Source organism: Vicia villosa, linkage group LG7 (assembly GCF_029867415.1).
Source record: "Vicia villosa cultivar HV-30 ecotype Madison, WI linkage group LG7, Vvil1.0, whole genome shotgun sequence".
Classification (NCBI taxonomy): Eukaryota; Viridiplantae; Streptophyta; class Magnoliopsida; order Fabales; family Fabaceae; genus Vicia; species Vicia villosa.
In genome coordinates this window covers 70,989,811-71,004,513 of record NC_081186.1, presented here as the reverse complement: position 1 = coordinate 71,004,513, position 14,703 = coordinate 70,989,811, and the positions used below count along the sequence as shown (strand labels likewise).

Below are 14,703 nucleotides of genomic sequence, written 5' to 3'. Positions count from 1 at the left end.
AAGGAACCTTCGGAACTCATGCAAACGGACATTCAATGGCTAGAAAGATACTGCGGGCAGGGTATTACTGGTTAACAATGGAGGCCGACTGTTTCCAATATGCAAGGACCTGTCACAAGTGCCAAATCTACGCTGACAAGGTGCACGTACCACCAAACCCGTTGAACGTTCTGAGTTCACCATGGCCATTTGCAATGTGGGGAATCGACATGATAGGGATGATAGAACCTAAAGCTTCGAACGGACACCGATTTATATTAGTCGCCATAGACTACTTTACCAAATGGGTCGAAGCTGCCTCTTACACCAACGTAACAAGACAAGTAGTCACTCGGTTCATCAAGCATAATATCATATGTCGGTATGGGGTTCCAAGCAGGATTATCACCGATAATGGGTCAAATCTGAACAATAACATGATGAGGGAGCTGTGCGAGGAGTTCAAGATTGAACACCACAATTCTTCACCATACAGGCCTAAAATGAACGGCGCTGTCGAAGCTGCAAACAAAAATATCAAAAAAATAATACAAAAGATGGTGAAAACATACAAGGATTGGCACGAAATGCTGCCCTTCGCCCTACACGGTTACAGAACCTCGGTGCGTACATCTACAGGGGCAACTCCCTTCTCCCTAGTCTACGGTATGGAAGCTGTCCTCCCAATCGAAGTGGAGATCCCGTCATTAAGAGTCATAACTGACACAAAGTTAGAAGAATCGGAATGGGTAAAAACTCGTTTCGATCAGCTTAATCTCATTGAAGAAAAGCGACTGACAGCTTTGTGTCATGGACAACTCTATCAGAAGAGGATGAAAAAAGCGTTCGATAAGAAGGTCCGACCTCGAACCTACAAAGAAGGTGACATTGTCCTCAAGAAGATACTGTTACCTCGACTCGACGCCCGTGGAAAATGGACACCTAACTACGAAGGTCCATACATTGTAAAAACGGTGTTCTCGGGAGGGGCATTAGTCCTCACTACAATGGATGGGGATGAGCTATCGCACCCAATCAATTCAGATGCAGTCAAGAGGTACTATGCCTAGCAGGGATAAGGCTCCAAGCTACGAGCCCAAGACAATTCGTAAAGGATAGGAAATCGAGCAATCATCAACTTCCGAAGTCAAAGGATTACTGGGGCCCTCGATAGCAAAAAAAAGAGCAATAGCAGTATTAATGTCATTTCTATTCGTCATTTTTCTTTCTCTCATACCCTTTGTACATTCGCCAATTTAAGGCAATAATCAATAAAAGCTTTTCACTTTCATACTTATCTTTTCATCATTTCAATACCAAGTGCAAAGAATAATTTATTTCTCATAAACTTTAAACTTCGAATTTAAAACAGGAAACGTACAAATCATTAGACTGAAATAAAGGGGATAAAACCACGATACCTCCGGCAGCCAATATACGCCTGATGATCTGATAAACCCTAAAAAAAAAAAAACACCGCCACATTCCAACATACTAGCCCCGGGCGATCTGAGTCAAGACCCGTAAAGTTGCTCGAAAGATCTTAAACAAATTCCAATTGGTGACAAAAGATAGTACCCCATAGTCATCATACTTACATATTCACTTACATAAACACTCATACACATCGCATTTACATACAAAACATTCACATGACCTGCATTCGCATACAAACATTCATCATACAAATAACAAAATCATAAGCATACACATTTGCAAGATAACCTTTTATACACGTAACTCGCCCGCATCAAGACAAATAACCCTTTTGGGGTTAATCCAACTACGATAGTAAGCAGGTACGGCTAACTGCGACGACTTACTAGACTGACAGTAAGTGGGCCCTACCATCTACGATAAGCTTACTCTAACTACGATAGTGAGTAGGTACGGTCAAATGCGACGACTTACTGAAAAGTAAGTGGACCTTACCATCTACGATAAGCTTACTCCAACTACGATAGTAAGCAGGTACGGCTAACTGCGACGACTTACTAGACTGACAGTAAGTGGGCCCTACCATCTACGATAAGCTTACTCTAACTACGATAGTGAGTAGGTACGGTCAACTGCGACGACTTACTGGAAAGTAAGTGGACCTTACCATCTACGATAAACTCACTCCAACTACGATAGTAAGCAGGTACGGCTAACTGCGACGACTTACTAGACTGACAGTAAGTGGGCCCTACCATCTACGATAAGCTTACTCCAACTACGATAGTGAGTAGGTACGGTCAACTGCGACGACTTACTGAAAAGTAAGTGGACCTTACCATCTACGATAAGCTCACTCCAACTACGATAGTAAGCAGGTATGGCTAACTACGACGACTTACTAGAGCTATAGTAAGTGGGTCATACCATCTGCGACAGACTTATTCCAACTACGATAGTGAATGGGTATACCAACCGCGACGACTTACTAGAATTATAGTAAGTGAGTTACCCATAAGCTGCAAACCCCTGCTAGCGCCATAAGCAAGGTAACTACTTTAACAAGGCATCCCTCTCCACTACCGGGTACAAGGCAAATTCAAGGGGTCTTCCATTATTTAATAACTCTTCGATCAAAAGACGTGAGAACTGCGTATTCTCACTCCATTCAATCAAAGGTAATTAAATAGGGGCAGCTGTCATACCCCAAAATTTACCTCCCACACTTTTCTCATAACAAAAACAAGGTTCAAATCTCAAGGCATGGCTCATTCACATAATCCAGATAATCCACAGTCAACTGATCCAAATTGAAAGGTTAACCAAAGTCAAAGCATGATCCAAACTTATAACCATTGGTCACATAACAAGTATGGGGAGGTATATCCATCATTTGATCAAATATTGATCATGATTCCATTAACAGAAACTCAGAGATGAACAAATACAAAAAGGTTCAAATTAGGGTTTCTTTAGGAGAAAGTCAACCCAACTTTGACTGGGCATAACTTTCACCTGGAACATCAAAAATTCCCCACTCAAAGCCTATTGTGAAGGAAATTGAATTCTCTACAACTTTGTGTCTCACAAGCCAAGGCTAAAAATGCTTCATTTAAGAGATACAAAGCAAAAGATTACAGGTCATTTTCAGGCATCCTTCAAAAGTAGTTTTTCCCAAAGAGGATATGATCAAGATAAAAGTTCCAAATGAAAAATATATTCCAAAGTGGCTTGTAGAGGACCTCTTGAGGTTTCCAAAAAGTCTTAGAAATCCCTCATAGCTTAAATATTGAGTGAGATATGATCAATCAAAGTTGGGAGATTTTGAGGGACCAAATGTGAAAAAGGAGGGTTTCAAAAGTGAAATTCTTACTTATGGGCCTACATTTTATGACTCAAACTTGATCCATAAGTTATCCAAACCATGTACCACGAATTTCACCTTTTATTTATTTTTTTATATGATTTTTATTTCATTTAACAATGATTTAAAAATAATATAATTGAAGAAAATCAAGTATTGTGTGAAAAAGATTCATATTGACTATTTCCAATCACAATTATGACAGAATTATAATCTATTTTCGTGGTATATTAATTGGGAAGGAATTAATAGAAGATTTGGACAAAGTTAGAAAGTTTCCAATCAAATCTCTAATCAAATTTCTCAATATTGAAAGATTGGATTCAAGTGAGGTTTTGGACAATTTTATTGACCTAACTCGTTGCCTATAAGTACCTAACATATACCACTTGAATAAGGGTTGAGAATTCTGCCCAGAGAGAGAGTTGCAAGAACGAAAAAAAGCTCCAAGAACTCAGAATCGGTTTCAAGGAATTTGTGCCTTTCAACGAGAATTGAAGGTTGCAAAAGATTCACAGAAGGATTCTGAACGTATCTGGATACTCGCACGACTTCAACACCCCCAGAACAATCTCCAATTAGCCTAAGTAAGTCACTCTGAACTTTGGATCGATTAGCATGGTTTACGCATTCATATGATAATTCGTTTGTATATTTTGCTTGTGTCTGATGCTGTGAACGTTTTTGGATCCTTAATTTTGTTTCTGAGCATGTTTCATATGAATCGCCATTGAAGACCGTTTTAAGCTTTTAGGGTTCATAATTAGGGCTTTCTGGTAGAGATGAAATTAGGGAAAATTAAGGCCACCATTAGCTTCGCATGGTTTAGACGAAGCGTCTGAAAGGCTCGCGAAAGATTTATGTGAACGTATGAGCTATTCGTTATTATTCAGGTCTATTCGCTACGAAGGAATCTCTAGCAGATTCGTAGCTAATTTATGAGAGATTTGCAGGTCTAGGGGTGGAAGACGATGAGCTGGCATCGTCTGGTTCGTTAGTTTAAATTTCGCGCGCATGAATTTCTATTTGGAGGTTCGTTTTTATTTATTGAGTCAAGTGCGTATATTTAACAATTGGTTTGTCTGGTTGAGTTGGTTGAAACGCGCGCGTGTGAGGGAGAGGTCGCAGGTTCGAGCCTCCCCTCCAACAATATTTTTGTGTAAAATCCCTTTTCTTGATCCAGTGCGTGCACAACATCATAGGCACGCCATACTGCCTCAAATCTGACCCTTGATTCTCACCCCAACCAGATCTGACGCCCTTAGTTTGATGTCCATACCATGAGCCCTCATAACAACCCTACTGAATCAAAACCCTTATAAATGAATTAAATTTGAATTAATTTGTTTGTTTTAATTAGAATAGTTTAATATATATTTATTAATATTGCAACAGTTATTTTATAAATAAATTAATATATGATGTATGCTAAATTATAATTTGTTACTCGTGCCGATTAAATCGATTAATCGCAATGGTTAACAATATATTTAATTAAAATGTTATTTAATTAAATAAAATATGATTTCTATTATTTGGTTAAATGGTTGCAACTATTTTATTAGTTGTGATGATTAACCGTTTTTCCCTCGATTTAATTTGTTATTCTTTTTAATCGAATCAATCGGTTATGAGGGGTAACAATGCATATAAAACTCCATAAAAATTATTAAAATATACCTCAGTTCATTATTAGTGATAATCGAATCAATCGATTAAAATTGGTAGTGATGCAAATTTCAAATCTTTTAACCATGGTGATCAAACCTATTGATCATTGCGGTTAATAGTGCCAAATCAGGGTTGTACGCCCTAAATCCTAATAATTCTAAATTCCATTCAAACTACAATTACAAACCCAAACTGCGATAGGCTGACCAAAAAGCCTCTAAAAAAACCATATCAAATCAAATTCCAACTCTAAATGGCGTACAACTCTTCCCGAACTACGTAGACTCTGATCCTCCCTAAGGAGGTACGTAGGCACTTGGCAACAAGGCGAGTCCCCCTCTTCAAAATCTCAATCGTGTCCTAAAATTCTGTTTGCCACATTTCTCCCTAATTCCTGCCATGCAACCCTAATCTTTGAATGTTAGCCTTTAGGAAAGGGCTGAGGGTGCCTAACACCTTCCCTCAGCCTGATTATAATAACTTACCCTCAATCTCTTATCTGTGTAGGGTTTCCTATTCGCCCTTCAGAATAGGTGGCGACTCGAAAGCATAAATTTTTAGGCAGGTTGCTACAGCGAGATACTGAGATAGACTCTGAAGGAGAAGTCATTAAGTTTTCCATTTTAGTAGACTCTGAACCAGTTAATACTCAAGAAGCTCTCAAGAAGAAAGTGAGACTGAAGGCCATGAAATAAGAACTTGAGGCTATAGAAAGAAACAAGACTTGGGAGTTGACTGAGCTTCAAAATAATAAGAAAGCCAGCAGTATTAGATGGGTTTTTAAGATAAAGCTAACGTCAGATGGGCCAATTGCAAAACATAAAGCAAGGTTAATTGTAAGAGGATTTCTACAGAAATATGGTTTAGATTATTTTGAAATGGTTGCTCTTGTAGCTTGACCTCTGATGCATTAAAATTTAAAATCTGATTTTCTGAATGGTCATTTACAAGAGGAAGTTTATATGTCACAACCTCCTAAATTTGTGAAAAAGAATTAGGAAGGGATGATGTATAAGTTGCATAAAGCCTTGTATGGACTGAAACAAGCTCCTAGAGCTTGGAATCGGGAAATTGATTAACTTTCCAAGCCTCAAGGATTCTAAAAGTATGGGGTTTATGTTCATCATACCTTTGTAAGTAATATGATTTTGGTGTGTCTCTATGTTGATGACATATTGCTAATAGAGAGATGTTCAAGAAGGCGCCGATGAATGAGTTTGAGATGACTGATATAGGAAACATGGTATATGTTCTAAGAATGGATATTATGTACTCTGAGAAGGGTATAATTTTGCATCAGCTAAAGTATGAATTTGATTTTCTGAAGAGAATTGAGTAAACAAATTGAAAGTCTACAATCACACCTGCTGAAAAAAATCACAAGTTGGATTATGATGTTAAGAGTGATGATGTAGATGCTACAACTTTTAAACAGTTGGTTGGCTTATTGAGATATCTCTATAACAACATACTTGACATCTACTATGCAGTTGGAATGGTGAGTAATAAACAAACCAAATTGGTCACATTACCAAGTTGTTGTCATGATACTAAGGTATATTAAGAGGGCTTTGAGGTATGAAGTTTTATTCTCTTCTGGTGCTAAATTTGAATCAGAGCTGATATGCTATTCAGACTTTAATTAGTGTAGAGATAGAGTTGATATAAGAAGTACTTCTGGATATTTCTTCAAGTATTTGTGAAGTCCCATTTCTTGGTGCTCCAAGAAGCAACTTGTGGTTGCCTTGTTAACATGTGAAGCTGAGTACATAGTTGTTGATTTGTCTGTGTGTCAAGCTGGTTTGCTGATGAATTTATTACAGGATTTGAAGATCAAGGTGTGCAAGCTTGTGAAGCTGATGATAGACAACCAACCTGCCATAAGCCTTGCCAAGAACTTAGTGCTTCATGAGAGAAGCAAACACATTGACACAAAGTTCCATTTCCTGCGTAATCAGGTTCAGAATAGAATGCTTGAAGTTGTTTACTGTAGCATTTAGAAGCAACTTGCAGGAATGCTGACCAAAGCTATAAGATTGAACACTTTATCCACTTGAGGGATGAAATTGGTGTTGTTGATTTTAGTCTTGAATATAAATTAAGGGATGGTGTTGAAGTGTAATCCAAATTCAACACTAGTTAGTTTGCATTTAGCTTTAATTTGAGTTTCATTTGGTTAACATTTATATTTAGATGTTAGTATATAAACCCATTGATAGTTGTCTTTGTAACATAATTCACAATTTACAGTTTTCAATTTGAGATAGATGTTAGTTTCGCTCTCCTCTCTCTTCTTTCATTTTCATTTTCATTTTCAACCTTATACACCCAATAATTATTGGTTGGATTTGAAAAACTAATCCAATATTCTATTTTAAGGATAGATTATTCAATAATATCTACTTTTATATGATTTTCAATTTTCTATCCGTTTGTCATTTTAATTTAGGATGGAGCAAACACTATAATTATGAGTTTCAAAGTTTAATATCTATGCATCCTATTTTCTCATCAAATCCACTTGCTCACTCATCATTTCTATCTTAGATTACATTGTTTAATTGAAGTTTGAAAAAGAAAAAAAAAATCTTTTTTCTATAAGAACTCACCATTGCTCAAATTTACTAAACCGGTTTTAAAAAGTTCCATATTCGTTACCACGTTCATCCATCTTCACATGCACACAACAAAGAAAAAGCACTTTTTTCTCTCCACCAACACCATTTCTATACCTTTTCTCTCAAAACAGTTACCTCTTCTATTAACACCTTTTAGTTTTCCCTCTCTTCTACTCTCTATCAATGTCTCTTCTTTCTTCAGTTTTCCTTTCATTCTTCTCTCTTCTTTTCATACTTTCACTTCAATGTCAAAAAGCTTCTTCTCTTCATCATCATCATCATCACCACCATCAAAAACCCATTTTGAAATCTAGCAACAACCAAAGCAGTTGTGCATTGTTTGTAGGAACTTGGTTTCATGATGAAACTGAAAGTTACCCTTTTTATCAATCTTCTAGCTGTGAAATCATAGACCCGGAATTCAATTGCCAAATGTATGGTCGCCCAGATTCTGATTACCTTAAATACAGATGGAAACCGCTCAATTGTGAGCTTCCAAGGTACAAAGTTTACAAACAACTGAAAAAGATTGAATTTTTAGATAATGTAGTGTACACTGTATAGTAGTAGTTTCATAGTATAATTTGAATATTCTGAGTGATGGTGTTTTGTTGTACTGTGTAATGGAAGGTTCAATGGTGTTGAGTTTCTGATGAAGATGAGAGGAAAGACTGTAATGTTTGTTGGGGACTCGTTGGGAAGGAACCAATGGCAGTCTTTGATTTGTATGCTGTCTGCTGCAGTACCTCAATCACTGACACAACTAGTCACTGGAGATCCTCTTTCCACCTTCACATTCTTGGTTAGTCTAAAATAGATTTATGAGCTTAAGTTAATTGCTAACAAAATTTTAAAATTGTGGTTATGATCATTGATATATTCCGAAAAATTGCGGTCATGTGTGATACGAGTCTTACGTCAGAGAATATATGGCATGAACATGTGCTTATAAGTGGGGGACAGTTCTTATCCTATAAGTGGTTTTGTAAATTTCAATTAGGTTCAACTACATTTCTTAACATGGTATCAAACCACCGGTCCTGAGCGTGAGGGAGTGAGTGTCTTAAGAGTCTCGCTTCACTGACATTTATAAATGGGGCAATCCTAACTCTACAATTTGCAGTTTTGTAGGGTATGATACGACACCAACGCGTATTGGTGCGTCATAGTTATTTTGATAAGAAAAAGTCCCTTTGCTGATATCTACCAATACCCCATTTTCCATTTCACACTATTTCTATTTCTATTACTAAGATTTAAACTATGATAACTTTCCAGCAGCAGAATGGTTGTTTCCCTCTTTCTAAAGTTTCATTGAGAATCACGAAAGGGGTAGGGTCATGCTTTTTGGTAATAATAAGACAAATAAGCTGTTGAAAAATGGTTTGATAGATAGTGTCAATTGAATTATTAATAGATTTAAGGGTCCAATTAAATAGTATGTATGCATATGAGGGGGCCCAAAACATTTTCAAAAACTTTGACATAGTTACATATTGCATACATCATTTTTGTGACTTTTCCTATAGAATGTTATTATGAAAACAAGAGAAACATGAGGTTAAAATTGGATTTAATATGATATATACAGGACTATGGTGTGAAGATTGCATTTCACAGAGCACCTTATTTGGTGGATATGGATATGGTCCAAGGGAAGAGAATCTTGAGGCTTGATGAGGCAGATAAGAATGGTAACACATGGAAGAGTGCTGATGTATTGTTGTTCAACACAGGACATTGGTGGACTCATCAAGGATCACTTCAAGGGTAGGCCAGAATATGTTCCTTTTTTGAAGCTTATTCAAGAAAGTACTATTAGAAAATTACATAGATTGAGTTTCGAAGAAATTTGATTTTTTTGGTTTGTTTTGTTGATTAATTGAGTGCAGATGGGATTATCTAGAATTAAGAGGGGAGTATTATTCTGACATGGATCGATTGGGAGCGTTGGAAAGTGGTATGAAAACATGGGCTACTTGGGTTGATGCAAATATCGACAGAAGTAGAACCCAAGTGTTGTTTCAAGCAATTTCTCCAACTCATTACAAGTAGGTTATTATCAAAGTTATGCTATTAGTTATGCTAAGATTTTGTCGCATTGATCGTTGAAATATACGTGTAGCCAAAACGAATGGAATGCAGAAGCTGGTAGAACAACAACGATGATGACAACGAAGAACTGCTATGGTGAAACAGCTCCAATCAGTGGCACGACAATAAACCATGGAGGAGTAGAAACATACACTCAACAACAGATGAGAATAGTGGATATGGTGATTCGTGAAATGCGTGATCCTGCATATCTTCTTGACATCACAATGTTATCGGCGTTGAGGAAAGATGGACACCCTTCGATTTACAGTGGTGAATTGAATCCGCAGCAGAGAGCTAACCCGGATCACTCAGCTGATTGTAGTCATTGGTGTCTTCCTGGTTTGCCTGATACATGGAATCAACTTCTCTATGTTGCTTTATTCTATTAATTCATTTTATTAGTATTATAAAACCTTAAGCAATTTGTACAAGGTAACTCATAACTTGGAAATCCAATAGATTAAGATAAGATAACAGTTCAAATTACAGAATTCAAAATGATACAAGATGCAATACTTATTTAAAGCATTGTCTATATTATATAGCATAACTTTGCCTCGGATAAAATTAAACACATGGCAAATTCTTCATTAATGTTATGTTTTCAATTATTATCTTCATTCTTCTAGCACAGTCATTCCTTGGCCCAGCTGAAACTAGCCCTGGATGGCAAGCTCGACAGGAGCGGCTTCCAGTGGTATAATCGTCTCAAATTCAACAGTTTTGTTGACTTTGTTCTGGTTTTCATAAGCTGAATCATGAACTCCAAGTGCAGCTCTACCAGAAGGATCGAGGTTGTTTGACCAAGCAGCATCCCACTCAACAGCTTTTGCTGTGCTACATGCAACCGTTGGTCCTCCGGGAACAGTTAGCCTTGCCGAGTTCTGCAAAACAAGTTCAAGAAATACCAATTTTGAATCAGAACTTGTTAAACTATGTTATCTTATGGTCAATGAAGTACTCTCAGAAACACTAAATACGTATTGATATTGACATGAAAATAACCGCTAGTAATAACTAAGAAAATAGAAATGATTGAATGTAACCAGTGCTACATTGCTTATGGTTACAACAAATTAAGAAGAATTGATTGGTTATCTTGCCTGAGGGAAGAACCGCTCAAAGATCATTCTGTAGTAGTATGCTTCCTTTGTGTTTGGTGTGTTGTGAGGGAAGATATTACCAGCATTAAGCATCATTTTATCAGTCACCTATTAGAGAATGTCAAGAATCAAAAAATAATGAACACGAATTTCGTAACAATAGAAAACTTCATCACTGTAATTGTAAGGAAAAAAAAGTTGGATTTAATACATGTTTTGCAGCATGAGCTTTAAGGCCATCAATCCAGCTATAACCAACTCCATCACTGAATTGTTCTTTCTGCCTATACAAGATATGCTGCGTGAAATCGAATGTTTCAATGTTAGTTTCGATCGCAAGTTAACTTTGCGTAAATCGATAAAACAGAAAATTACTTCGTATTCGTACCTTTGGCAGATAAGGATTCTCTTCATCATCAAAGGCCTTCCTCAAAATAAACTTCTCAATTCGTCCTTCATCTCGTTTTATCTGAAAGTTTAAATAAACCAGCTCAGTAACATTCTTGGACAAGTATTGAAACAACAAAATAACTTTCTTGATTTATACCATTTTATTCTCAGGATCAATATTCATCGCAACATTGATAAATTCCTTGTCCAAAAACGGAACTCTAGCTTCTAGACCCCAAGCGAAAGTCGATTTATTAGCTCTCTGGCAATCATATTGATGGAGTGCTTTGATCTGCATATAAAAAGAAAAACATGTTTGTTAATCGTTACACTCCAACCCCTTAAACTGTGTATTAATACTGAACACGATAATTTTAACAACCTTGCGGCATGTTTCTTGGTGAAACTCTTCCTTGTTTGGTGCCTTGTGAAAGTACAGGTATCCGCCAAAGATCTCGTCAGATCCTTCACCAGAGATCACCCATTTGACACCAAGTGATTTAATCTTCCTTGACATAAGAAACATAGGTGTGCTTGCTCTAATTGAAGTCACATCATATGTTTCAACATGGTATATAACATCCTCAATTGCATCTATACCATCCTACAAAACATAACATAACACCATATGTTACTCATTTCATAATCTTGGTTTCAAGTATTGAAGTAGCCCTCAAACATCGATTTCGAGCTGTTACCTGAACAGTAAAGGTAAACTCATGATGAACAGTTCCGAGATAATCTGCAACTTCTTTTCCAGCCTTAAGATCTGGTGAGCCCTGCTCAACATTAGAAGATCGAGTATTAAGATGACATTTAAAGTACAGAAAGTTAATAAAAGTGATTCATAAATTTGAATAAATATATGCGAACCTCAAGTCCAACGCAGAATGAATGTAACTTTGATCCCCATTGTTCAGCAGCTTTCGTGGTTGCTAGGTAGCGAGAAGTGATGGATGCAACCAATGACGAGTCCAAACCTCCCGATAGTAGAACACCAAAAGGCACATCAGTCATCAACCTTTTTATCACCGCCTGTAAATCACAATCATCGCGTCATTTGATATCATAAACAAATATACAAACTTCGGTGATAAGACCTTTATGAATCATACCTTCTCGAAGGCGTGCCTCAAAGCAAGAGGATCATAAGGAGCCGACGGAATAGCCTCAGAGTACCAAAGAGGATTATACCATCTTCTAAAGCCACTATCTTTGCTAGAGTACAAATGACCAGGTGGAAAACACTCGAAATGTTCACAATCATCGTTCAAACCTTTCATTTCCGATGAAATCCAGACCGAACCTGAATCCAAACACATTCAAAATTCATCAGATTTTTCTCAATTTAAATTTCTTCAAACTCCAAAAACTAAAAATCCAATAATATATAAATAACATTACCATCTAATCCCCAACCAATGTATAGAGAAGTCACACCAATAGCATCTCTTGCCACAATATAACTGTTGTCGCGAGTATCCAATAGGACAAACGAAAATATACCATCCAACATATCCACAAAGTCTTCTCCATATTCCTCATACTAGGAAAAAAAATTTACATCAGTAACAATTTTGTTATCTGTTTGTCTGTTATTTTTATATAATCTTAATTAATAAACAGTTCAATCATGAATCTAAACCTAACAAATTGTTAAAATTAAGGATCACTAATTACCAAATGTGCAATAACATCACAATCACTTCCGGTTCTGAAAGTATGATTAGGCAGTTGTTTTCTGAGTTCTTCGTGATTGTAAATCTCTCCGTTTACCTGATATCATCAACACGTGTCAGTATAGATACCGATAATTGCATATAGCGTAATTGTGGTTAAAGATATCATCATGTCAACGGTGTACCGTGACAATGACGGATTTGTCCTCATTGAAGAGTGGTTGATCTCCAGAAGCAGGATCAACTATGGCTAACCGTTGGTGTGCCAAAAAACAATCACCATGTTGGTGGAGCCCACTCCAATCAGGGCCACGGTGCTTCAATCTGTTACGTCATCAACAAACAAATAATCAATCAATATAAAAACTATACAAAATGTAACTTTCAGTATATATATTTTCTATTCGAATAAGAATATAATGCTACAATTATTTAATCACTTTTCTCCTTTGAATTGTTCATAGTTCCTTCCACTATAAATTTACCAATAATTCCATTTCAAAATGGACCCCACATACCACTTGTTTGTCCTTATTGGAGTAATAAACAATTAGTGATGTGATCAGAATAATATTGCACCTTATCTTATCAAACTATTGTTGTTTAATTTAACTTGATGGGCATGAAGACCAAAAATAAAGTTACCAAATTCAAGTAATTATAAAATTACTTTAAAAAACCAATCATTGGCTTTTTTTAATCAAAGAATATGACGTGTCACTTGACGGTTGAAACAAGGAATATGGATTATGTCACTTGGGTCCTATAACTATTCTTAATCCAAAATGACAAGATCATCACAACACAACTTTGTCTTGCTATCTAAGCAACAATATATTTGTGGTTAGAATCTTACATAATGATAAATAAGTGGAATATCGTCGATTCAAACATGTGAACTCTATCGTCGGTTTTCTCAACACATTTATCAAGTTAGCTTACTTAACTTATATCAATTATTTTTAATAAGTAAATCCTCCGGATTGTTTTTAGAAAGTCCGAAATGTAAAATCAATTAATTAATTAAAAATAAAGAACTTGATCATTAATGTGATCAAGAACTTTTTATTTCCTATGATCATAAAAAAAAACATCATGTGTGAAGCATGAAATTAAGAATACTAAATAAGAAGAGAATAATTGCCTGCGTGAAAGCTCCAACACACGAACCCTCTTGGCTCTTGAAGGATCAGAGCAACCAAGAACAGCAAGTATACCACACATTGTAGTTTATGTTTTATATGATGATGATGATTAAATCAAAGACAGAATTTGGAAAAACTAAGAAGAAAATATGTATGTAGTAGTTGTAATACTAAATATGTCTTTGAAAGCAATTCAGTATGCATAACACTTCCCCGAACATGTATTTATAAGACATAATAGGAATGATAGACACAAAATGCTGACGATGAAACGACGTCGTTTTTTGATTATTCAAATTCAATGAACTGTTGTTACTTGCCATTGGATGGTCCATGACACTAAATGTGGGTCCGACTGCTTATACAATCTATAATATGCCATGTGGATAAACGTGGGTCGTTCTTGGTATCAAGTTTTTTTTTTTGTGTAAAATAAATTATAAAATATGAATATTATTGAATTGTTTTTCTTATTTTTGTTTAGTTTGTGTTCACACATAAGTACATGTTTAGTTTTGGTAATCACCAACATTATTTATGGATCTTTTATTTTGTGTAATCCACGACAATAATTTTTCGATTACAGACTACACTGATTTGATAATTAATGAAAATATTTTATTTTATAATTATCAGTGATGTATTTTAAAACTATTATGATTTTTTTATTTGATGTTTATATTTTCTAAATGAATCAATTTTATCTATTAAATGTTTTAC

General features: G+C 35.9%; 2 protein-coding genes across 2 annotated transcripts; one reads left to right on the top strand and one right to left on the bottom strand.

Annotated features, from left to right (window-relative positions):
* Positions 1-7,485: 7,485 nt before the first annotated feature.
* Positions 7,486-10,840, top strand: LOC131620740 (protein PMR5-like). Its single transcript, XM_058891905.1, has 5 exons — positions 7,486-8,069; positions 8,200-8,371; positions 9,161-9,339; positions 9,462-9,620; positions 9,695-10,840. Exons 1-5 carry the CDS (start codon positions 7,753-7,755, stop codon positions 10,053-10,055), a joined length of 1,188 nt encoding a protein of 395 aa, XP_058747888.1. The 5' UTR covers positions 7,486-7,752; the 3' UTR covers positions 10,056-10,840.
* LOC131620739 (asparagine synthetase, root [glutamine-hydrolyzing]) lies at positions 10,100-14,190 on the bottom strand. Its single transcript, XM_058891904.1, has 13 exons — positions 13,983-14,190; positions 13,024-13,162; positions 12,840-12,935; positions 12,564-12,705; positions 12,275-12,465; positions 12,033-12,194; positions 11,858-11,938; positions 11,542-11,763; positions 11,317-11,451; positions 11,158-11,238; positions 10,981-11,067; positions 10,770-10,877; positions 10,100-10,550 (listed from the first exon to the last, which is right to left on the bottom strand). The coding sequence occupies exons 1-13, from the start codon at positions 14,060-14,062 to the stop codon at positions 10,323-10,325; spliced, it is 1,752 nt and encodes a 583-aa protein (XP_058747887.1). The 5' UTR covers positions 14,063-14,190; the 3' UTR covers positions 10,100-10,322.
* Positions 14,191-14,703: the final 513 nt, after the last annotated feature.